Source organism: Fukomys damarensis, unplaced genomic scaffold, assembly GCF_012274545.1.
Source record: "Fukomys damarensis isolate Sample0158 unplaced genomic scaffold, DMR_v1.0_HiC HiC_scaffold_32, whole genome shotgun sequence".
Lineage (NCBI taxonomy): Eukaryota > Metazoa > Chordata > Mammalia > Rodentia > Bathyergidae > Fukomys > Fukomys damarensis.
In genome coordinates this window covers 31,454,822-31,475,796 of record NW_022900944.1, presented here as the reverse complement: position 1 = coordinate 31,475,796, position 20,975 = coordinate 31,454,822, and the positions used below count along the sequence as shown (strand labels likewise).

Genomic DNA, 20,975 nt, shown 5'->3' with positions numbered 1-20,975 from the left:
AAAAAAAAAAAAAAAAAAAAAAAAAAAAAAGGCCTGCAAAATAGTACTCACATAGGACAAGTCCTCAAGGCCTCTCTCCAGGACCTGCCCTGACACACAACTGCCGTCAGAACCACTGGAGCCACTGGCTGATGGGCACTGGGATGAGACTTCTGAATCATCAGGAGCTAGGGAGGAACACTGGGTGAGTTGTCAGAAGGAGAGGCCCAGACCCAGGGGTGTCTCCTGCTTCTTACTAAGCCCAGACTTACTCAAAGAGGGCTGGCTTCCCAGCTCCACCTCGGCCTCCAGTGTTGCTTCTTCTGGGTAGTTGGAGGGGTACAGGGGCCAGCGGAAACCCAGAAGAGCAGGGTCTCTGTATAGATGCAGGTTGAGGGACCCCAGAACAGAGCAAGAGGCAGGGTCTCCAGGAACAGGGTTTGAGGCCCCCAAATAGGGGCTCTCATAGTCAAGTGGGGCCACAGCAATGGAGGCCCGAGAGCGAATTTCTGCATAAGAGAGAGGGTCAGGTTGGGACAGGCCAGAACCCAGTTTGGCCTAAGGTTCCAGAGGAACAGAGGCCAGGGCTAACAGAGGCCCCCAGTATCTCCCACACAGCTTTCCTTAGCCCACCCCCAGTAGCCTGGCTGCTACCTCGGCTCTTTAGGACACAGTTGATGCTGCGGTCATTGATAGCTTCCTCGCTGGGGTCAATGTCTCGGAAGGCCTTGTTCCCCACACCCATGGACACCATCTCAGCCATGCGCACCTCTGAGTAGAGAGTAAGCATAAGTGAGGCCCCTCTGGGTGATACCTGATAAGTCTTTCCTGTATATCCATATCCTATCAATTAACCATCCTATGCACTGAGCCTTCCTGATGCTAGATTCTTTCTTCCCAACAATTCCATAGGGCAGGTATCATAAGTTCCCTTTTAAAGATGAGTCCCCCGACACTCAGAAGTTAATACTATACCCAAAGTCACACAGAGTGACAGCAAGATTCCATGGCTTTGAAGTTCATTCCCATGAACTGACTGCTACAGCTGGGCCTCTTCCCCCCTACTAAGCTTTTCCAGGTCCCTAGATTCTCCTTGGGCTCCTAGGAGACACATATTATATAAAGAGCGGGGCATATGGTGATGTAGGGGGCAGAAACCCACCCTTGTTGTGAACAGCCTGCCTCCAGAGCAGGCCAGAGATGTCAGTTGTCCAAGCCTGCTTGATGTCCAAGCTGGAGGCCTGTAGCACAAAGGTGTCCCTGGCCTTGCGCCGGCGGAACCAGATCTCAAAGCGCAGTTTGCTATCCCCACAGCACTCAGTGAGGCCAAGGTCTGCCATCTGTGTGGCCAGAAGACAGGGGCCTGGTGAGGCGAAGGCAAGAGCCAGTGGGTAGGGGACAGGGTCAGGTGCCTACCTTGAAGGAGCGCTTGTAGGTAAATGTGTCAACACCTGCGGACCCACGGCGAGGCTTGCTAAAGAGCAACAGCTCCTCAAAGAGGAAAACACGACGCAGGGATTTGTGGCGCCCAGCACGCACCATGAACTCATCCTGTCGTACCAGCTGCCCCTGCTCCTTGAGGTTAACCTGCAAAGTCGGGACCCTGTAGGTACTCAGCCCTCCTGCTCTTTTCTTCCACACCAAAGCACCTGCCCACCATAACCTGGAATGACTCACATCACAGCCCTGGATGGCATCCATGGCAAGCAGATCATTGCCATGTCGCAGCTGGAAGTGTACAAGGCTCTGGGCAGCCTGCAAGGCATTCAGCTCTTGCACTGGACCCCCACAGGCCCGTGCCAACTCCTGTAGCAGCAGTGCATACTTGCTCATGCGCTGGATGGGCTTTAGCAGGTAGGAAGCCAAGTCCAGGTGGTCTCCCAGTGCTTTCTGCTTGTCCTGTCACGTGCAGGGGAGACCAACTGAGTGGTTTCAGAGTGTGCCACCCGCCACACACACACACACACACACACACACACACACACACACACTCCTCCTGCAGTCTCAGGCTTTCCTACCTTGAAGAAGGCATGACCATAGCTGGTCATCAAAGCATCAGAACGAGGTTTATTCTTGCTATACAGTGCATACATGCCAAACTGCACCTTCTGAAAGGACACGAAGCTTAGTCAAGGTTAGCCAATGCCCAAAGGCTACCTCCACTCTTCCCAACCATTCTCTCAGCTTGAGAGGACCAAAATGCCAAAAGGCAGCTTTCAGGGACTCTTCCCAGATCCTGCTTTGAATGAGGTGTGATTAGCAAGAACAGGCATTGTGCAGAAGGGGCTTTTCAGGCCCCTGGAGAAGACGTCCCCTCTCCCTCAGACTGGGCCTCTGCATTTAGCTCTGCACCTCCCATGGCTCTGAGACCATCTCTTTGGTCCCACCTCCCTAGGACTCCTGCTCACCATTCTCAACCTTGCTCACCTTGATTAATAGGTCTCTTTCCCGCCACAGACTTATTCCTGGGCTAAAGCTTTCTTATTCAGGTTCCTCTCTGGGTCAGCGCAAACATCTGCTGCTCAGAGACCATCCCTCACTGCTCTAATGGGAACCTCGCCTGACCAATAACCAAAGGCTCGCGTCATACTTATTTTCCCCCTTGCCCCAACTGTAATCTGGAAGTACTTTTCTCTATTCTGTGTCTCCTCTACTGAATTAACATCCTGAGATGCAGGGACCTTGTGGGTCTCAATCATAGCTGTACCCATTACAGGGCTGGCCTAGTACCAAGCATATGACCAACAACTCTTTGGGGAGTGTGGCAGAATCAGCTGGAGCTATGTAGTTGCTGCAGCTTACATGGCGCAGGAAGGCATAGGCCACTCGAGGTGGGTGTTGGGTGCAAGCCTCCAGCTCACGCAGGAAGAAATGGCAGTGGAAGTCCCGCAGCTTCTCCAGGTTGCCAAATAGGTGGGCACGCTGGCCACGGAGGCCCTGGGGCACATCAGGGCGATCCAGCTCAGGAAAATAGTTCTCCATGGTGTAGTCAAGGGCCCGGACATACTCTCGCTCTGTGGCCACCATCTCTGCCAGCACCAGCTGTAGCCTACCAGGTAGGTGGAGTCAGGACCCAAGTCATCTGCCCTCCACTGTCTTCCCTGCCCTGCCCATTGCCTATACCTGTTGGGACTTCTGCAGTTAGAGGTGCCTGGTGGAGGCATAGTAGTTGGGAATAACCTGGGCTGGGGACCTCCCGCAGCCTCTGGTCCATGGCAGGCAGTGACAATGTTGGCATGGTGGTAGTGGTTGACTGGCTCATTGAGACTCTGCCCCAGATTCTGATCAAAGCTGTAAGACTTCCTCAGGGGAGGGGCAGCAGATGCAGCAGGGACCCGGCTGACACACAGTGTAGCTGTGCTGCCTGTCAGTGCTGGCTTCAGTGCAGCCTCTAGCTTCTGGTCCAGGGCCAACCAGGTGTCCTGGCACTGTGCCCAGGCCCGATGACATTCCCGGCGGATGCCCTCTGAACCCAGTCCTGTGGCTAGAGCCCACATTTTTCGGAAGTGAGCAGGAGGCAAGTCAGGGTGCCTGGTCCAGTGCAGTTGCAGCTGTTGCAGCACAACCCGTGGGTGCTCCTGCTCCAGCTCTGCCAGGACCCGCTGCCCTGCCTCAGCCCACGTTGAAGCCTGCAACACGGAGACCAGGCAGGCATGAGAGGGGAATCCCAGCAATCCCAACAACTATCAGCCCTCTGGCTCCCCAGGAGGCTGGTGCCAGGACATTTCCCCTGAGGTTGGATTTAGGGGTTACACTAAAGGGAAAAGAAGAGGCAGGACAAGCAGGAAGGTCTGAGGCTGCTATGGAGTTGCAAAAGCCACTGCTTTGGCCCTATAACCACAAAGCCAGGGACAGGTCACCTCACCCACCTGCTTGAAAAACTGAAACAGCCTCTCAGCATCTGCCAGGCGCTGGCGCCGCTGGGCCAGAGCTCTGGAGAATTCTGTCAGCTGAGCCCGCAGGGTCAGAAACCATGCCCCAGGGGCACCCAGGTCAGCTGCCTTCCAACTGGCCAGTGGCTGCAGAAATTTCTCTCCTTGCTTGATCTGCTCCTGCAGAGGTACACTGGGCTCAGCTGGACCAGGCCTGGCGGTCTGGCCTCAAATCCAGATCTTTCCCACTAATGTCTACATATCATCAAGTCTCTCCCAAGTGCAAGGCCTTCCCACCACCCACCCCAGTCTCTACTCCCCCTCTTTCAGGCCTTCCTTTCAGCAGCATTCAGCCTTCTCTCTCCTGGGCTGATTCCTCCTCATTCTGATTCTTCTTGTCCTTCTCAGTGGTTCCTCCTCCCAATCCCCTCCTTCACCTGAAGACCAGTGTACCCTCTTCCTCAGGCAATCTTGTGTGAGAACCACCCAAATGTCATCCACACACTCACAGCTACCAAGTGTCCTCTCTAGCCAAGTTCCTTCTCTGAGTTCCAGACCCATGGGCCCTCTTCTCCCTCCTTCCCAGACTTCTCAAAAGCACACCTAAGACTGGCCTTGATCCTGCCCATCAAGTCCTTATCCCTTGAACCCTCTCAGAGAACAGCACTCATTTGTCTTTACAACTGCTCTCTCCTTTACACACCCACATGGATGCACCATCACTTCCTATAAACTTTCAAATCCATCTCCCTGCCACTATCTTGGCCAAAGAAAACACTACAGTCAACTCTCCATGCCTATGCATTCCATGTCCAAGGGTTTAACTAACTTTGCATTTTAAACATGACTTTTTCTTGTTATTATTCCGTACACAATATTAACAATTACTTACATAGCATCTATACTGTATCAAGTATAATAAGTAATCTAGAGATTATTTAAAGTATATGAAAGAATTGCGTAGATCATATGCAAATATTACACCATTTTATATAAAGAACAGCATCTACAGATTTAGTAACCAAGGCAGGCCTGGGACAATCTCCTACCGACACTTGGGGCAAATGTATTTCTCTCCTGGACTGCTGCAATTGCTTCTTCACATTCATCCTCCAAGTAATTACCCAGAAACTAAGATCATCTCCCTAAATAGAAATCTGATTATGCAACCACCTTGCTTCAACCTTTCACTGCTACAGGATACAAAGATCTGACTACTAACCAGTCTTCCAGCCTCCTCTCACCTCATCTCTGCCTACTTTTCCTCTTCTCCACATTTTTCAACCTCATCAGCCTTATGGCTTCTCAGACACATCATACTTCCTCTTGCCAGGAGACCTTTGAACATCCTGTTCCACAGCTTAGAATGTAGCTCTCTCCCAAGTCATCTTCTGCCTGATAGACCCTAACTTATTCTTCAACTCTTAGCTTGAAAGTCACCTGAAAGAAGATTGTCTGACACCTCTTCTGGGTCAGTTCTTCACACTGCTTTTTGCCTTAGCTTGCAAACACACATATATGACTATAAACCTTTGATTATAATGATCTTGCCTCTGCCTGATGGTAAATTCCAAGACAGCAAAGTAGTAATTTGCCTTAACTCTCCTGCAATCATAGTATCTGCCAAAATGCCCCAGTACCTGCAGAGTGAACAAGTGGCTAAACTTACCTGAGCAACCTGGTCCAACTCCTGAAAAGGGCCTTGGGCCTGGAGTAGCATTTCCAGCGAGGGCTCCCCTGGCTCCTCCAGTGCTGGCCAGCCCACCTGCTGCAGCCACACTTCAATCTGATGGCCACAAAAGGGAAAAGGTGAAAAGAGCCGCCACAAGTGTAGATTATACTTAAGACTAGGGGCAGGGCCTGCTCGGAACAAGTAGTTCCCACCTGGTGCAGCCTTCTTTCTTGGGCCTCCAGTGCCTGGAGCAGTTCTAGTGCTCGCACTTGCTGGTTGCTTTGTAGAGTTAGCTGGTGCAGCAGTCCATCCACACGGCCATACAACACATCAGCCTTGTCAACTGCTGGCCTGATGCAGGGTACGGTCTTACCTTGGTCCATTCTACCCTATCCTAGGATCCACAATCCTGGCTGGTTCTGAGCCAGCCAGTTGAGTCCTTGGCACGCATATGGTGGGCTGAGCTGGGGCAAGATCTGGATATTGGGCTTGTACATACCTGTAGTCTGGGCTCAGGGTAACCTCTGGGACCTCCTGCTTTAGCCACACCAGCTCCAAGGCCCCTTTGCATTGTAGCCATGCCAGCTGTGGTGAGTCTAGCACCTGCTGCATCAGGACCTGTACCTGTTGTAGCAGCTGGCCAACTTCCTATGATTGAAGGCAAAAGAGAGTGGTGGACACAAGAAACAGAGGGAGCATTCATGGAGTTGTTGGGAGGGGACACTCACCCCAGACTCCATGGGCTGAGGTACAGCCTTCACACTCTCTATGGCCCCCTGAAGCAGAGTGCAAACCACCTGGCAGTTCTGTAGTAGTGCTTCCAGACGCTGGAAACAGGGGTAGGTATAACCAGTGCGATGCTGGTTGCAGGCCTCCTAGGTTCCACTGCCACTGCAGCCAGCTCTGCCCTGCTCAAGCCAACCCAGGAGACGCTCCTCTGCAGGCCCAAATTGCCTGTATAATCTCCCCCCCCCAGGCCCTGCCAGGTACACTGACCATCCGGAATTCCAGCCAGGCCTGGTGGCAATAAGGTAGGCATCCTCCTAGTGAAGTGGGCAACCCTGCAGTGGGGATGTGAGTCAGCAGGCTCTGATGAGAGGGCAGGTGCTCAAGCTGCAAGAAAAGAAGATGTTGTGACCCAGCCCTGGATAAAGAAGGATCCACCTCCACTTCTAGACAACTTGGCATAGTACCTGCAGACCTGAAGGCACCTCATCTGGTATCTTTCCCACCAGCAGTACGTGGTGCACAGATCCTGGGGCTGCTTCCTGCAAGGAATCAGAGCTTAGCCCTGCCCCAACTCTACAAAAGGAATGGAAGGAAGTTACAATCTTATACTCACTTGTAGTTGGCTGAGCCCCAACAAGAGTGAAGATCTTGGGGAACATATGCGGGCATCAACTAGTATGGTCAGTCCCAGGGCCTGTATTTCGTGCCTGAAGGGGTAGGCTTGAGATCAGTATGTTTTCCAGGTCCTGATATCTCCTGGCTCAGGCTTACTCCCCCAACCTCCTCCAAACCTGGTGATGCTTCGAAGGTAAAGCAGCAAGCAGATGAGTTCATGGCTGCTGCTCTTGGGGTGAAGCCAGGCTGGGTTGTGGGCACACAGAAGCAGCACTGCTCGGCCTTCTGCATCACGAGTCCCTGTGGGGAGGAGGCAGTGAACACTTGCCCAGTTGGGCCACCCCATTTCCACAGCTCCTATGTCCTCCCTACTACCTGGCAAAGAAGCCATGCCACTGGCCAGCAGCTCCCAGGGAAGGTCTTGGGCTAGGAGGCAGTCAGCAGGCTTAGGTAGACTGGATCCACTTGAGTCTTGGGAAGGGAAATGGCAGGGGCATTACCCAGAGACCCCTTCATGGACCAGGGTTTCAAATGAGTAAAGTCAGAGACCTCCCCATGTTGCAACACCCACCTCCAGGTATCCCTAGACCAGCCTCCCTTACCTGCCTCCAGCAGCTTTGGTGATGTCTCTGATAAAGGATTTCCAATGCCCACAAGGTTGTTGTCCAAACCCCCAGGCCCCAAGACAGCTGGAAATGCCCCACCTGGACCTGAGTCTCCTACCTCGCCTCCCCCTGGGCTGAGGTGGGAGGACATGGGGCACAGGAGGCTGTTTACTCTGGAGGGGGTTGGCTTTTCCGTCTGGACTAAAGAGACTCCTAAAGTGCTCCTCTGGCCATCCCCTGACCCATCTGCAGCCCTCATTTGTGGAGGTAACTGTAGCTCCCTGGGCAAGGGGCTCTCCTGTAGTTTTAGGGGAATGGAGTCCTTAAACTGCACCTGAAAAGCTGGTTCCTCCTCCCAGGCATCCCTGAAACTGCACACAGCAAACCTCCAGTCGGTGGCATGGCTCTGTGAGTCTGGGGGCTCGTCCCCACCCTCCTGGGGCCCTTCCATCACTCCCTGCTAAGGGTAGGCCTGCTCCGGGCACGTGGGGGAGGGGCTGGGCCTCAGTGTGAAGGGAGGCCCCAGTTCATCCAGGAAATGGATTGAAGACAGTCGGGCAAGACTCCGAGGGCAATACCAGGCTGGGTGCCAGGCCACAGGAAGCGCTGAAGCTAGCACAGTTCAGCCCTAGGGAGAAGGGAGAACGTCAGGGGTCTCCCTTCTGCCCGGTTCCTCGTCGCACTCCCGTGAGCCTTTGCCCGAGCGTCCCACCCTCGGAACCGGCTTCGTAGGCCTGCCAATGGGGCCGCCTCGCGCTCGCGCTCATGCTCACTTTGGGACGCTCACCCCACCCTCTCCTGCCGCTCGCACTCACGCCTCACGGACTGGACCCCTGGAAGTGACTGAACCTCGACGGCTGCTGCAGCGCGGCCGCTTGGCGGCGTCCGTAAGCGCCACCTCCTGGCGGCAGAAGAGGGGGCAGGGTCGCCGGGTACTCTGCGCTGTGTAGCTCGCTGAGGGTCCCTGGGGGCCGAAGGATGGTGCCACAGCGCTGCCCGCAGGTCCAGAAGGCCGACAGCCTGGCAGCCCAACAGCACAGAGGCGCAGCCACCGGCCGGGTAGCCTCCCACTCCCAGCGCCCCGCGCCCCACACACACCCACCCTAGCGGCTCAGTGCGTGGGGTCGAAGCTGCGTCGAACGTCCGTTCCGGGGGGCCGGGCGCCGGAAGTGGTGCCGCTAGGGTGAGTGAGCCGCAGGCCCACGGGTCGGGCGGCGGGGACTTGACGGAACCCTCTCCCCAGCTCCCCTAGCAGGAGGATCTCTTGTTCCTCACAGCCCCCAAAGAAGGCAAGTATGGGCCTAGGGTTCCGGGAAGTCCCTAGAAAGAGACTCTGTAAACCCAGAGCAGCTGCTGGAGCCAGTACAGAGTATTTTCACGGAGGCTGGGAGTGAGGGGCCCTCCACTGCAGCCCCCATCGCCCTCCACGTCCCAAGCTCACACACCTAGAGACAGCCTGTACAGACTAGGGTGTGGCTGAGTGATGGAGCTCTAGCCTAGTATGTGCAAGGCCCCGGGGTTGATTCCCAGCATAGCAAAACAAATTTTGTCCTGGTGATCTAGAGATCGGTCCTGTGACCCCATGACAATATGGGATCCCATGACGGGACATATGGTGCTTCTGGGCCAGAAGGCTGAGGCTGAGGGAGCAGTGAGGCCTCTGACCCTTCACTCCCTTGCATTCCCTGGAATCTCTTGCTCCCCTACCAGAAAAGTCCAGCTATGGAAGATGTTGCTGAGGTTGGAGTTCTGGAGGCAGAGACTAGGCCCACCCTAGCTCCTCCACTCACCTGGTGCAAGAACTCCAGGGACTCCACTTCTCTTTGCGCCTTACCTTCTTCACCTGTAAAACAACAAGAAAGCCATTATTTTCTTCAGGAATACCAGGAGGACTAGGGAAGACCCCATATATCAAATGGCTGCTCACTGCTAGTAGCTCTGGTGCTGGGTTCATTCCCTTCCCTACCCCCTCATTTTCATCCTCAGTATGAGAATACTGAACTGATGAAAATCACTTGGATAACTGTTAGATCACTTCCAGCTCTGAGATTTGAGGTCCCTTTAGGATATGTGGGCTTGGCCTGACACCTCTTAGAATTTGTGGGGAGATTATAAAGTTGGCTATGTTGAAAAAAAAAAAGGCACCAAGCCCAACACCATGCCTTGGCCCTGGCAGAATGCCCAGGCCCTTGATCCCTGGGAGGGGAGGACAGTGGATGTAATTGCCTTCCCTGTCCCTAAGGCAGGTGCCTCCTTCATTAATGTGGACATCGGCAGCAGGCACAGTAGAAACAACAATAATCCCCCACGCATCCAGGCACCCGGAGCACAGACTCCCAGGCAGACTCCCATGCAAATAATAGAGAAGGAACAAGGAGCTGAGCTGGCCTTGTCCTGCTGCAGCCCCAGCCCCCAGCCAGACTTCTTTTCCCTTCCTCCTCTGGCCTCAATGAGCATCGGATTCAACCTTGGCACCCTCCCTGCTCTGTCCCAGAGCCACCCCCACTGAGTCACTGCCTCCCACTCCCTCCCTCCCCCTCTGTTGCCCACTTCCACCCACCAGCCCCCCAGGAGTCTTAAGAACTGGGGGGATCTGCTGGCAGGCACACATAATCTCCCAGTGCCAGAGGCAAAGAAGTTAACACTGGCACAGCAGGCAGAGTCAGAGGAGGCACAGACGTGCTGAGATAGAGGCAGAGCTGGCCCCTGGCTTCCCCATTCCACATAGAATGTGCTTTGTAAGCAGACTGGATGTATGTTGTCCAGTACTTTTGCACTGTGCCTGGCACAGAACAGTTGTTTAGAGGTGCCTGAAACTCCTCACAGTCTTCCTACCCTCCTGAGGCTCCCCATCTGTAAGTCTCATAGAAACCAGAGTCATAGAGACAGATTCAGAGGCTATTCCTGAAAGGCAGACAAAAGAGGCAGAGAACTACAGGATGCATAGTCCCAGGATGGCAAAGTCACAGACAGAGGTAGGGGCAGACTGAGGCCTAGTGGGAAACATAGGGGGAGCTGAGGCAGAGCCTGAAGCCAGTCTGTGGCGGCTGACCACAGCAGGCTCTGAGGGCTGAGCTTGCAGGACTGAGCAGTGACTCATGGAGCCCATCTCTGTGGCTTCACTGGCAGCAGAATCTCCTCACAGCAGCCTTTTCCACTGAGATCATAAAATGCAATGGGCCTCCCTTCCCTGCCCCTTGCCCAACCCTTATTCAGCCTCCCATTCCTTGTCAATAGGAATCAATCCAAAATAAAATGTGAGCTCTGGACATCAGTGGGCTTCATGATAAGAGACTCACAGTCATTCCCTTCACTCCACCCCAAACCTTGCACACACTTCTTTAGTACTGCCCCAAATAGTGCAGGCAACAGATACTCCAGACCTTCTAGAACTTTGTCACCTTTGGCCTTGGTATGATATTCATGGCCATCCAGAGGCATCACAGCCTTTCTACCCAGTTCCACTCTAGCCTGGGAAACAAATCTGATTACAAGACTTGTGTCCTCTACCTGGAAGGCTCTCATCCACCTTCCCTGACCAAAATCCTTCTTCCTTCAAGGCCTGGATACAGAACCTCCTCCTTCTGGAAGCCCTTTCCAGCCACCCCAGCTAGGGGAGACCAACCAGCCACCTCCTCAGTTCAGGCAGCACCAAAGGCCAATACTGCCACCTTGTCCAGTGAGGTGGATACCTGGGAACAAGCTTTTGACTTGCTCTCCTACATAGCAGACATCTGCCTGCTTTCTGGGCCTCCATAGACCTGTTGAACCAACCTTTGGGGTAGGCCCAGGAATCTGCATGTTTGACAAGCTCCCCAGTGATTCTGCCTTTAAAGTCTGGGAACAGCTGCCTGTTTTCCCTAGCACCAACCTATTCATGTCCACTGGGCTGCTGGACCAGCTTCCTTAAAGACCTTCCATCTCTAGTCTTTTTCCTACTAATCTACCCTCCACCTGGGGTTCCATACAGTTCCCACCTGAAGCCAGCCACACACACACATACACACTCTCTCTTTCTCTCTCTGTCTCTCTCTCTCTCTCATTCACTTTTCTCCTAGAAGCCCACCCAGATTTCCTCAAGGCTCCATAGCCCTTTCCACTAGTGGCTTGCAGTATAAAATAGGTCATGACAGATACTTAGACGAATACTTACAGACAGGCCTGGGCCAGATTCCTCCCTGGCTTGGCTTGGCTTTTCTCCCCCACCCCCGCCACTCTTTTAGTTCTATGAGTAATGGGGATTGAACCAAGGGCTTTTGCCCTGATTTATAGCTCCAACCCCACCACCACCCTTTTTCTTCTGAGAAAAAAAATCTCACTGAGTTGCCCAGTCTAGACTCAAACTTGCCATCCTCCTGCCTCAGCCTCCCAGAGTGCTGTGATTACAGGTGTGTGCTTCCATGCCCAGTTTCCCATCTTTTCTATCATTTCACCCTGGCAGCAACCTTATGAAGGAAATAGATTAGGAAACCAGCGCTCAAAGAGATGTAACATGTCCAAGATGACATAGCTGGTAACAGATGGGACTGATTCCAAACTGTCAACTGTTAGTTAACTGCCAAGTCTAGTTACCTACTAGGCCTTTTAACTACCAGACCTGCTATCTCTAAACAGTTTGAAAGCAAAGTCACTGTTCATTCTGTTTGTATTTTCCCCATGCATAGCATAGAAAAAGTAAATGTTAGTTGACCAACTCTGTAACCTTCGAAATATCAAGAGTCTTTCTGATCCAGACACAGAAAATGGACTGACGGGTGATTTCCTAGGACTGGTAAGGGCAGGGGGTTGACTGCTTTGGGGTACAGGTTTTTTTGGGGGGAATGATGAAAATGTTCTGTAGACTGTGGTAAGGATTTCACACCAGTGAACATATTTTAAAAATCACTGAGCTGTATATTATTTTTGTTGTTTTGAAATAGGTCTCACTATGTAGTTCAAGCTGGCCTTGAATTATGTAGCCCAGGCTGGCCTTGAACTCACAGCAGTCTTCCTGCCTCAGCCTCCAGTGTGCTAGAATTGTAGCTCTGAGCCACCACACCCAGCTTGCAGGGTACATTTTATTTAGTTAGTTAGTTTTTAGTTTTTTTTAGTTTTTTGAGACAAGGTCTTGCTATTAGCTCTGGCTGTTGTTTAACTCACTGTAGCCCAGGCTGACCTCAAACTATGGCAATCCTCCTGCCTCAGCCTCCTGAGTGCTGGGATTACAGGCATGTGCCACCACGCCCAGCTGTAGTGTACATTTTAAATGGGTGAATTTTTATGGTATATGCATTTTATTTACCTCAATAAAGATGCCTTTTAAAAGGGTCCTTCAGACAGTGGGAATTACTGGGGATTGCTTTTATCTAGGGATTTCTGGACCTTACATGTTGATATATATCATAAACAGGGTAATCAACTCCCTTGAGATTGCCTTCCTACCTGCCAGGTACAGGATACTTCTGTTCATTTATCCCACACCCACCTCCAAGTTTTCCAGGAAAGCTTTTGCTGCGCCAGGTGTGATGGCTTCATCTTTGGCACCTGACCACTGGGGTCTCTCTCCTCACTAGCCTTTTCTGTTTTGCAGCTTCTGTTCTGTAACTCCAATCTATTTGGTGCCACTTCAATCCCCTAGACTGCCATTTCAGGCCTGCTGCAAAGCAGACAGTGTCAGAAAAGTGTGGGAGGAGGTGTGAGGAGGACCAGAGACAACTCTGTGTAGGGTCTTCCCTCTATTCTCTATCCCCAGAAGCCCTGGGGCAGGTAGATCCCATTCCCCATATCCCTAGAACTCTCGGACACATGGACAAAACACCTCTATCCATCTGAGAGATATTTAATGTATCTTAGGTTCAAAGTACAAAACACAACACAAGGGCTAACCCCAGGAAAGCCACCTGCCACTCACACATTCACACACTGCAGCTAGGTATCCCAGCCCCCAGAGTAATGGAGCATTGGCCCTAGGATTCCTGCATTCTTTTCCCTGTTTGGGGAATGTTGAGGTGGTGATATGGGAACCTAGACTACTGCATCCCATCTTAAACCCAGATCCAAGGATCAGAAAGGTCCAGACTTAGACCCAGAGCAGCAGATCCCCAGAAGGACCCTGGCTAAGACACATCCCTGAACTGAAGTCTGGCTCTGGTCCTGGAAAAGGAAGAACCAATGTCCTAATACCTGGCAGCAAAGGAAAGGGGCTAAAACAAGAAATGGAGGCAGAGATTCCTACTACCCTAAAAATTGACTGTGGGTAGCTGACCCAACAGGTTGAGGCCTGCTCCATCTCCCATTGCAGCCCCTGTGAGGACCAGCCCCCTACTGAGCTTCACTGCCAGAGCATCATCCTTGACCTGGTGCTGGAGAGGGGATAGACAGCAGAGAAGGTCAATATCCACTGAGGAATGACATTCTTGTGTGGAGGTAGGAACAGCTGTCTATGGTGACCCCAGAAAAATCCCCTGGGGAAGGGACATCAGCTACCCAAATCTTGGCATAGCCCTGAGAACTCTTGATTGGATCCTCAGCCATTACTGAAATAGAAGGTTAAAAGGGTTAGGAGCAGGGAAGTTATAAGAAGGGTCCCTGTGAGAACCAGCCCAGGAGACCCCTTTGACCAGCCCCAAGGAAGCTTAGTTGGTACTTCAGTCCAAGCCACTCTAGTCCTATGTCAAGCTAAAGAAATCACTATGCCTATTGCCCAGGGAATACTTTCCAGAGGCTCCCGTTCCTTCCCAAAGACTTGGGCTACAGCCTTCCCCCTCTGTTGAAGTTGATACACCAGTGGGAGGTAGCAGTGCCTGGGCTAAGATGGGTGTTGTCCTTGTGGCCCATGAGGGGCTGCAGCTCCTGCTGCTGGGGGATGTCAGCACTACTCTCACTACGAGAGCGGCCAGCCTTGGCCAGGCTTGGGGGAAAGGCAAAGCTGGGGCGGGGGTCAGAAGACAGGTCAAGAAGGGTCTGAGGCTCTTCAGCAACCAGGTGTCTGGGAGGCAGGTGGGTCAGAGTGGTGGGTTGGGTACAGGGAGGGGATGCTAGGCTCTCCAGGGATGAGATGCTTTGATTCCAGCCCATCTGCATGTCCACAGGCACAATCTTGGTGGTTTCTGAAGACACGTACACTGCCAGGTCCCCCTGCCCACTCTTCCAAGGTAGCTCCTTCTCTGCACAAGTTGGTGAGGGAGGAATTACCCGTGGACTCGGGCACAGCTCAAGGCTTCCTAGGGATAAAGAGTACACATGAACACGTTGTCAATGTACTGTCCTTAAGTATAAAGCATATTTTCATAGGGCCAGGGATTTAGCTCAGTGGCGTCACGCCTGCCTGGCACAGTAAGTGCAAGGTTCTGAGTTTGATGTGTGTGTGTGTGTGTGTGTGTGTGTGGCGTGCACATTCTCATAAGAAAATTGATTCCACAGTTGCCATATTACATCAGTTGGAATGTCTTGCTGAGAGGAAACACCACAGCTGGTTTTACTCTCCATGTCTCCAACACCTACCACAGGACCAGACACAAAGCCTAGGAGATAAGTCTTGACTCTCTCACCCTGTCCAGACCTGAAGCACCAGTCTCAGAAACAGGCCTCATCCCAGTCAGGCAGTGCAGGTAAGACAGAGGCAAAGAGGGAAAGGATGACTTTGGGGCTCCAGGCCAATGCCCTGCTGCTGGGCATACTGCCTGAGCACCCACCGCAGTCTTCTGAAGGAACACAGCCCAGGAGTGTGAGCTCTTACAAACCTGACAACAGGCTGAAGCTGTGCCACAAATAGGATGCTGATAAAGTTTGGGAGCTTAAAACAGAACAGCATGTAGCTGAATTATAGGAAGCCTGAAGCTCTAAAAGGCAAATAGCCCTCCAAAGTCAAGCACAGCTCTTTGTATATGTAAGTGCTCAGCATGTACCTGTTTATTGATAAAATCCAGAAGAGTCCAGTTAAGCCTCTTTGGGTATTGTTGTGGTCCTGCGGATGGAATCTGGACTTCACGCATGCCTAGGCAAGCAATCTACCACTCAGCTCTGTCCGTGGGCCCCCATGGTTGGGTGCCTTATGAAATGTATTTATGCATGATTAAAACTGAAACTATATCTCTTAAAAGGCCTGCAATGTTAATATTTAATAATACCAAAACTAAAACTGTCAGTCTAACTCTGACGACTAAAAGGGAAGAATCAAGCACTTACCCATTTTTTCCTATATAGACCATACCTCAGAGTAACCAAATAATTGATGAGGGGAGGTTTTTTTATAGAATTACTGTTAATAAATGCTCATGAAAAAATAGGTATAGAATATTGCCATTTTGCAATCCTTTATGAAATCTTTGTTTTCTTCTTTTTTGAGACAGGGTCTCACTCTGTAGTTCAGGCTGGCCTTGAACTCACTGTGTACCCAGGCTGGCATCAAACTCGAAGCAGTCCTCCTGCCTCAGCCTCCCAAGTGCTGGGATTACAGGCATGCGCCACCACAGCCAGCTCTTAATGAAATCTTGGCTCTGGCAATGATCATCAAGATTAACTAAGGAAAAGTTAATGGAAACTTGTAATGGATCAAGGAAACATGTGAACCTAGTTGATCAACATTAGCCTCATGAAAAGAGAGACAACCAGATGGTATGTTTTTCCTGATGTGGCCAATAGGAAATACACTATCATCACTTATAAGGCATTCTACCAAAAAGTCAAAACTGAATGCTAGATGTGGTGGTGCAAATCTATAATCACAGTACTCTGAGGCAGGAGGGTCACAAGTTTGAGCCAGCCTGAGCAACTAATGACTTAGTAAGACCCTATCTCAAGAAAAAAAAAAAAATTCAGATGTAGCTCAGTGCAAAGGCCCTGAATTCAATCCCCAGTACAAATACCAAAAACACCCCTGAAATCTGATCTAGACTTAAGGAAATGTAAGGAACAAAAAGATATATTAAATGACACTTATAGAGATTGTATCAGCAAAATACAGACAGGGAAAGACTGCAGGACAACCTAGTTTCTTCAACAAATATATAACAAGGAACTGAAGGAGAGATAGATCAAGGTTTTCTAAACTTGACACTATTAGCATTTTGAGACAGCTACTTCTTTCTTGTAATCTTCCATGTGCATTGTTGGATGTTCAGTAGTCTCCTTGGCCTCTGCCCATTCAATGCAGGTGTACCCTCCCTAGTTATGACAGCCAAAATGTCTCCAGACATTGCCAAATGTCCACTTGGGGACAAAATCTTTTCACAGATGCCCCTTAGGGTTCTTACATCATCCAAATGTAATATGTGAGTCATATCTGTATTTATTTGAATAAAACTGCTGTTAAAAAAATACTCAGCGAAGAAGCAAGTCACTTAGCAAACATACATGGAGGGAACAAGGACTTTTCTTTTTTTTTTTTTGAGACAGGGTCTCACTATGTAGTTGAGGCTGACCTGGATCCTCCTGCCTCAGCCTTCCGAGTGCTGGGATTACAGGCATGTGCCACACACCCAGTGGCAGGAACAAGGATTTTGCAAGAAGGAATGGGCCGGGGACGTTAGGGTCCCCACCGAAGGTGATTGATACCTATTTAACTATTTAGAAAATCAGTAACTGCTGTTCATCCCTAGAGGAAGTATGTGACTATCACTGCCCCTTTCACACAATTGTCTTTGGTGCTGAGGGCCCACCCTGTCTTCTAATATTTTCTAATTAACTTAGCTATCTACAAAATCAGCACATGGGAGCCTCAGGCAGGAGAATCACTACAAGGGCAAGGCCAGCCAGGACTACATAGTAAATTCAAAATCAGCCTGAACTACATGGGAAGTCCCTGTCTAAAATTTTTTTAAATCAGGTTTTGATATTGAATAGAAATGATCCTCGTAAATGAGTCTTTGTTGAGATCCAAATTTTGATTCTGTTCCAAACCACTGAATGTGGGTGTAGTGACCTGAGGGTTCAGGCTCAGCTATTTTGGGAGCTGAGGCAGGAGGACCTGTTGATCCCAGGAGCTTGGGTGTAATCTGAATGATGAAGCAAGCCCTCACCTCAAAAAAAAAAAAGAAAAAAAGGTAGGGTGTCAGGGCCATGCCTGTGACTCCAGCAGGCATTCATGTGAAGCAGGAAGGTGAGAAGTCTGAGACCACCATGGTGTACATAGTGAGGCCTTGTCTCAAAACCAAAACAATAATCATCACCAACCAAAAAACAAACAAAACACCCAAGTTTAGCTGGCCCTGTTTTGCACTCCTGTAATCCCAGCACTTATGAGGCTGAGGCAGGAGAATCACAAATTCAAAGCTAGCTCAGGCAACTCATCCACTTAGTAAAATCATCTCAAAATAAAAAAAATTTAAAAAGGGGCAGGGCCCATGGAAAGGTACTTGGTTCAATTTCTTGTTGCAAAAAAAAAAAAAAAAAAGATCTGAACACTGACTAGATACTTGACAGAGATTTAATATATGGTAATGATATTGTGGTTATATTTTTTTTAGAGAATCTTTGTCTTTTATTCTACAGTATTTATTGATAAAGACATACAGTATGATATTTGAGGGGTTTTTTGGTGGGGTGTCCTGGGAATTGACTCCAAAGGGACGGGACTCAACCACTGAGCTTCACCCCAGCCCTTTCTAAAATATGTTTGTCTTAAGACAAAGTCTTACTAAATTGCCCTGGCTGATCTCGAAAATGTGATCCTCCTGCCTCAGCTTCCCAAGTGCTAGGATTACAGAAGGTATGCACCATCATGCCCGGTGAAATATTTCTTCCCAAGAACCCAGTGGAAGCTGGGCAAGATGGTACGCACCTGAATCCCAGCACTTGGAAGCTGAGGCAGGAGGATCACTGCAAGTTTGAGGCCAGCTTGGGCTACATAGTGAGTTGGACCCAGCCTGGGCAACTTAAGGCACTATTTAAAAAAAAAAAAAAAGAAGGATCCAGTGGTCATAAATGAAGGAATAGCTGAAATGATTAGCTATGAGAAGGTAATTATTGAAGCTGACAATAGAGTAATATTTCACTGTTCTATCATTATGTATTTTTAAATTTTCTGCCTTTTTTCTTTCCTAGTACCAGGGATCAAACTCAGGACCTTGTATTTGTGAGGCAGATACGGTGCCACTGAGCTAAATCCCTGGCCCATGTTATAAGCCTTTCCAAAAGGTCACTTGAAGGTGGTGTTGAGCTAACTTCCGGTGATGACTAGCATTATGAGTGAATTAGGTCTCCACTTGTAGAAATGTATGCATTTCATCCCCAGGTCAGGCATCACTCTCATAAGGGGGATCTACCTGAGGGCAGGTGTGATGAGCAAGGGTCATAGCAGAGTCTGCCATTAGGTTTTGCTTAGCACTTCATGTTCCTATGGTTTGAATGGGGGCCGCATATCAGTAAAAGGCTGTGGGCTTTGGAGTCAGATGGGTCAGGTTCAAATTCTGGTTCTGCCATGTGACGCTAGACAAATCACAGGTCACTTAGGCTCTGTCAGCTGTTTCCCCACCTTGGTGGTTGTGAGGGTTGAACCAGATCATTTATCAGGATTCTGATAGAAAGGAGATGCTCAGGAAATGCTGGGTGGTGATTAAACTAGTAACTAGGAAAAGGGAGTTGTCTGGAGCAGAGGCCATGAGAGCAGAGGGAGAAAACCTTGCTCCAGAGGGGAGGGAGGCAGTGAGAAAGCCATTACCTGAGACTTTGCCCTCTTGGAGAACCTCACTGGTGGCCCGAGCCACAAAGATGATCCCCTCGTCGTCTTCCTTCTCTGTCTCTGAACTCTCGCTGTCCTCCTCCTCCTCCTCAGACTCCACAGTTAGTATCACAGCAGCTGGACAAGGACAAGAGCTGGGTTGGGGTGGTCAGACCAGCAGCTGCCTGTTGGTACCACACAACCCCAAGCCAGCTCTTGTTCCCCACAGGCAGAGCCCATGTTAGCAGAGATGTCTGCTTTCTCCTCTGGCTATTTTGGGTAGAGGCTTAGGAAGTAGGGGGTTTGAGAAGGGAAGGGAGACTGCAGAGGCTAAGGAGGCAACCAGAAAGAGCTAAGTCTTCAGGGAATGCCATGATGGTTACACTTTCTGGGTCCCATTCTCTTGCCAGCCCAAGATCCCACCATTGACTTAACAACACAAGAACCTGGAGGACTGCAAGGCCCATTAACACTCAGCTCCCAGGGAGCTGTTTTACTGTTTTGTTTTGTGGTACTGGGAATTGAACCCAAGGGATTTGTACTGAGCTACATACCCAGCTCTTTTAATTTTTTGAGTCAGGGTCTTGCTAAGTCACTAAGTTGATCAGGCTGGGTTTGAACTTGCAATCCTCTTGCCACAGCTTCCCAGAGTGCTGGGATTACAGGTGTGTGCCACAATGGCCATCAGTAACTGGTTTTGCAGATGCGATACCAGGCTTCAGAGTCCCCCAATCCTTAAAGACCCAGGCCAGCCTCCTTTTCTCTATGACCTTTTCCAAGTTCTCAGGACACATAAGCCATAGTTAGCAGTCAGGTGCCTCCTATCACACACTGGATAGTAAATGCTTTGAACATTCCAATGTTGAAAGCGAAGATGGCTTATTTAGTCCCTGACAGGAGAGGCCAGCTCAGTACTGATGTACTCAGAGGTCCTCCAGAATTCAGGCCTGCTCTTTCCCTCCTCCCTCCCATCCTCAAGTCCACCCCCACTCCCTGCTTGCCTGTGTCTTGAAAGCCCAGGTCTCGAGGAGGTTTCCCATTTATAGCCTCAGCATTGGCCACACCATCCTTCTGAGGACCAAGAAAGAAAACCTGAGCTTCAGGACTTGGCTTTATACCCATCCCTGTTGTCTGGTAGGGTCTACAGGAGGAAAATTTTTCCTAACCCATTGGGGAAGAATTTCTTTCAGTCCCAGGAGCTCTACCATCCCACCATCTCTTTGCCAGCCAGCCAGGAACCCCACCCTAGCAAGTGCTCCAGATGCATAATCCTGGGATGGGGGTGCGTTAACAGGGGAGCTCCTAGAGTTGTCTCCAGTGAATCTTTCTCCTGCTGTTTTATCTCCTGTACCAAGTGACCTTGGGAGGCCTCCCCGTACTCTTCTTGGACCCAGAAGGATCTAAGAGGAAACTCACTGATGCAGTCATCAAATCTATAAAGATGATTCAACTAGGGGTTTCCCTAGCTGGAATCTAACACATGGGGGCTCAAAATTGCATGTTGTCATCCTCCAGTCCCAAACAGAAGTCCCAAAAAAAGGACATGCCTTCTTGCGGCCAGCCTTGTGGGATCGTGGCTTGCTCTTGGTGAAACAAATGTTGTGCTTGGTGGATTTAAAGGACTCCAGCCGCCGCTTCATGTTCTGCTGAAATACCTCCTTGTCCTGCCGCTCCTGTGCATCCTCGGAGATGAAGTGGCGGCTGCAGCTGGCTTTGTACTGGCAATGATAGCCCCACTCTGCCATGAGGCTGGGTGCCTGGGCCTTCCACAGGAACCCCAGGCCACAGCCCCATGTTCATTATAGGTCCTACCAACCCAGCTTTTCCAGAACTAGCCATGGATTAAAGCAAAAAAAAAAAAAAAA

The 20,975-nt window shown here is 50.4% G+C and overlaps 2 protein-coding genes and 1 long non-coding RNA gene across 10 annotated transcripts in view; 1 reads left to right on the top strand and 2 right to left on the bottom strand.

Annotated features, from left to right (window-relative positions):
* Window positions 1–8,637, bottom strand: part of Plekhg4 (pleckstrin homology and RhoGEF domain containing G4) — a 9,782-nt gene extending 1,145 nt beyond the window's left edge. The window contains exons 1-22 of one of the 5 annotated variants that reach the window (XM_033757850.1): window positions 8,575–8,637; window positions 8,288–8,436; window positions 7,470–8,100; window positions 7,243–7,338; window positions 7,044–7,167; window positions 6,866–6,959; window positions 6,717–6,791; window positions 6,520–6,636; window positions 6,252–6,350; window positions 6,023–6,171; window positions 5,736–5,874; window positions 5,521–5,637; window positions 3,849–4,031; window positions 3,103–3,608; window positions 2,782–3,028; window positions 1,998–2,087; window positions 1,657–1,878; window positions 1,396–1,566; window positions 1,142–1,319; window positions 634–750; window positions 252–488; window positions 52–167 (exon numbers count right to left, since the gene is read on the bottom strand). In XM_033757850.1, the coding sequence (XP_033613741.1) occupies window positions 52–167; window positions 252–488; window positions 634–750; window positions 1,142–1,319; window positions 1,396–1,566; window positions 1,657–1,878; window positions 1,998–2,087; window positions 2,782–3,028; window positions 3,103–3,608; window positions 3,849–4,031; window positions 5,521–5,637; window positions 5,736–5,874; window positions 6,023–6,171; window positions 6,252–6,350; window positions 6,520–6,636; window positions 6,717–6,791; window positions 6,866–6,959; window positions 7,044–7,167; window positions 7,243–7,338; window positions 7,470–7,923 (3,531 nt within the window). In that variant the 5' untranslated portion in view covers window positions 7,924–8,100; window positions 8,288–8,436; window positions 8,575–8,637. Of the gene's footprint in view, window positions 1–51; window positions 168–251; window positions 489–633; window positions 751–1,141; window positions 1,320–1,395; window positions 1,567–1,656; window positions 1,879–1,997; window positions 2,088–2,781; window positions 3,029–3,102; window positions 3,609–3,848; window positions 4,032–5,520; window positions 5,638–5,735; window positions 5,875–6,022; window positions 6,172–6,251; window positions 6,351–6,519; window positions 6,637–6,716; window positions 6,792–6,865; window positions 6,960–7,043; window positions 7,168–7,242; window positions 7,339–7,469; window positions 8,101–8,259 lie in introns of all 5 variants that reach the window. The other 4 variants (XM_010612222.3, XM_010612225.3, XM_010612228.3 and 1 more) reach the window with 4 other exon arrangements.
* LOC117283908 lies at window positions 8,584–14,948 on the top strand. The gene is made up of 3 exons (XR_004514951.1): window positions 8,584–8,655; window positions 13,753–13,877; window positions 14,874–14,948. It is a non-coding gene; the product is annotated as an uncharacterized LOC117283908 (long non-coding RNA).
* Window positions 13,262–20,975, bottom strand: part of Slc9a5 (solute carrier family 9 member A5) — a 21,165-nt gene continuing 13,451 nt past the window's right edge. For 2 of the 4 annotated variants that reach the window (XM_033757852.1, XM_019205748.2), the window contains exons 13-16: window positions 20,658–20,828; window positions 20,112–20,178; window positions 19,111–19,248; window positions 13,262–14,674 (exon numbers count right to left, since the gene is read on the bottom strand). In XM_033757852.1, the coding sequence (XP_033613743.1) occupies window positions 14,202–14,674; window positions 19,111–19,248; window positions 20,112–20,178; window positions 20,658–20,828 (849 nt within the window). In that variant the 3' untranslated portion in view covers window positions 13,262–14,201. Of the gene's footprint in view, window positions 14,675–19,110; window positions 19,249–20,111; window positions 20,182–20,657; window positions 20,829–20,975 lie in introns of all 4 variants that reach the window. The other 2 variants (XM_033757851.1, XM_010612229.2) reach the window with 1 other exon arrangement.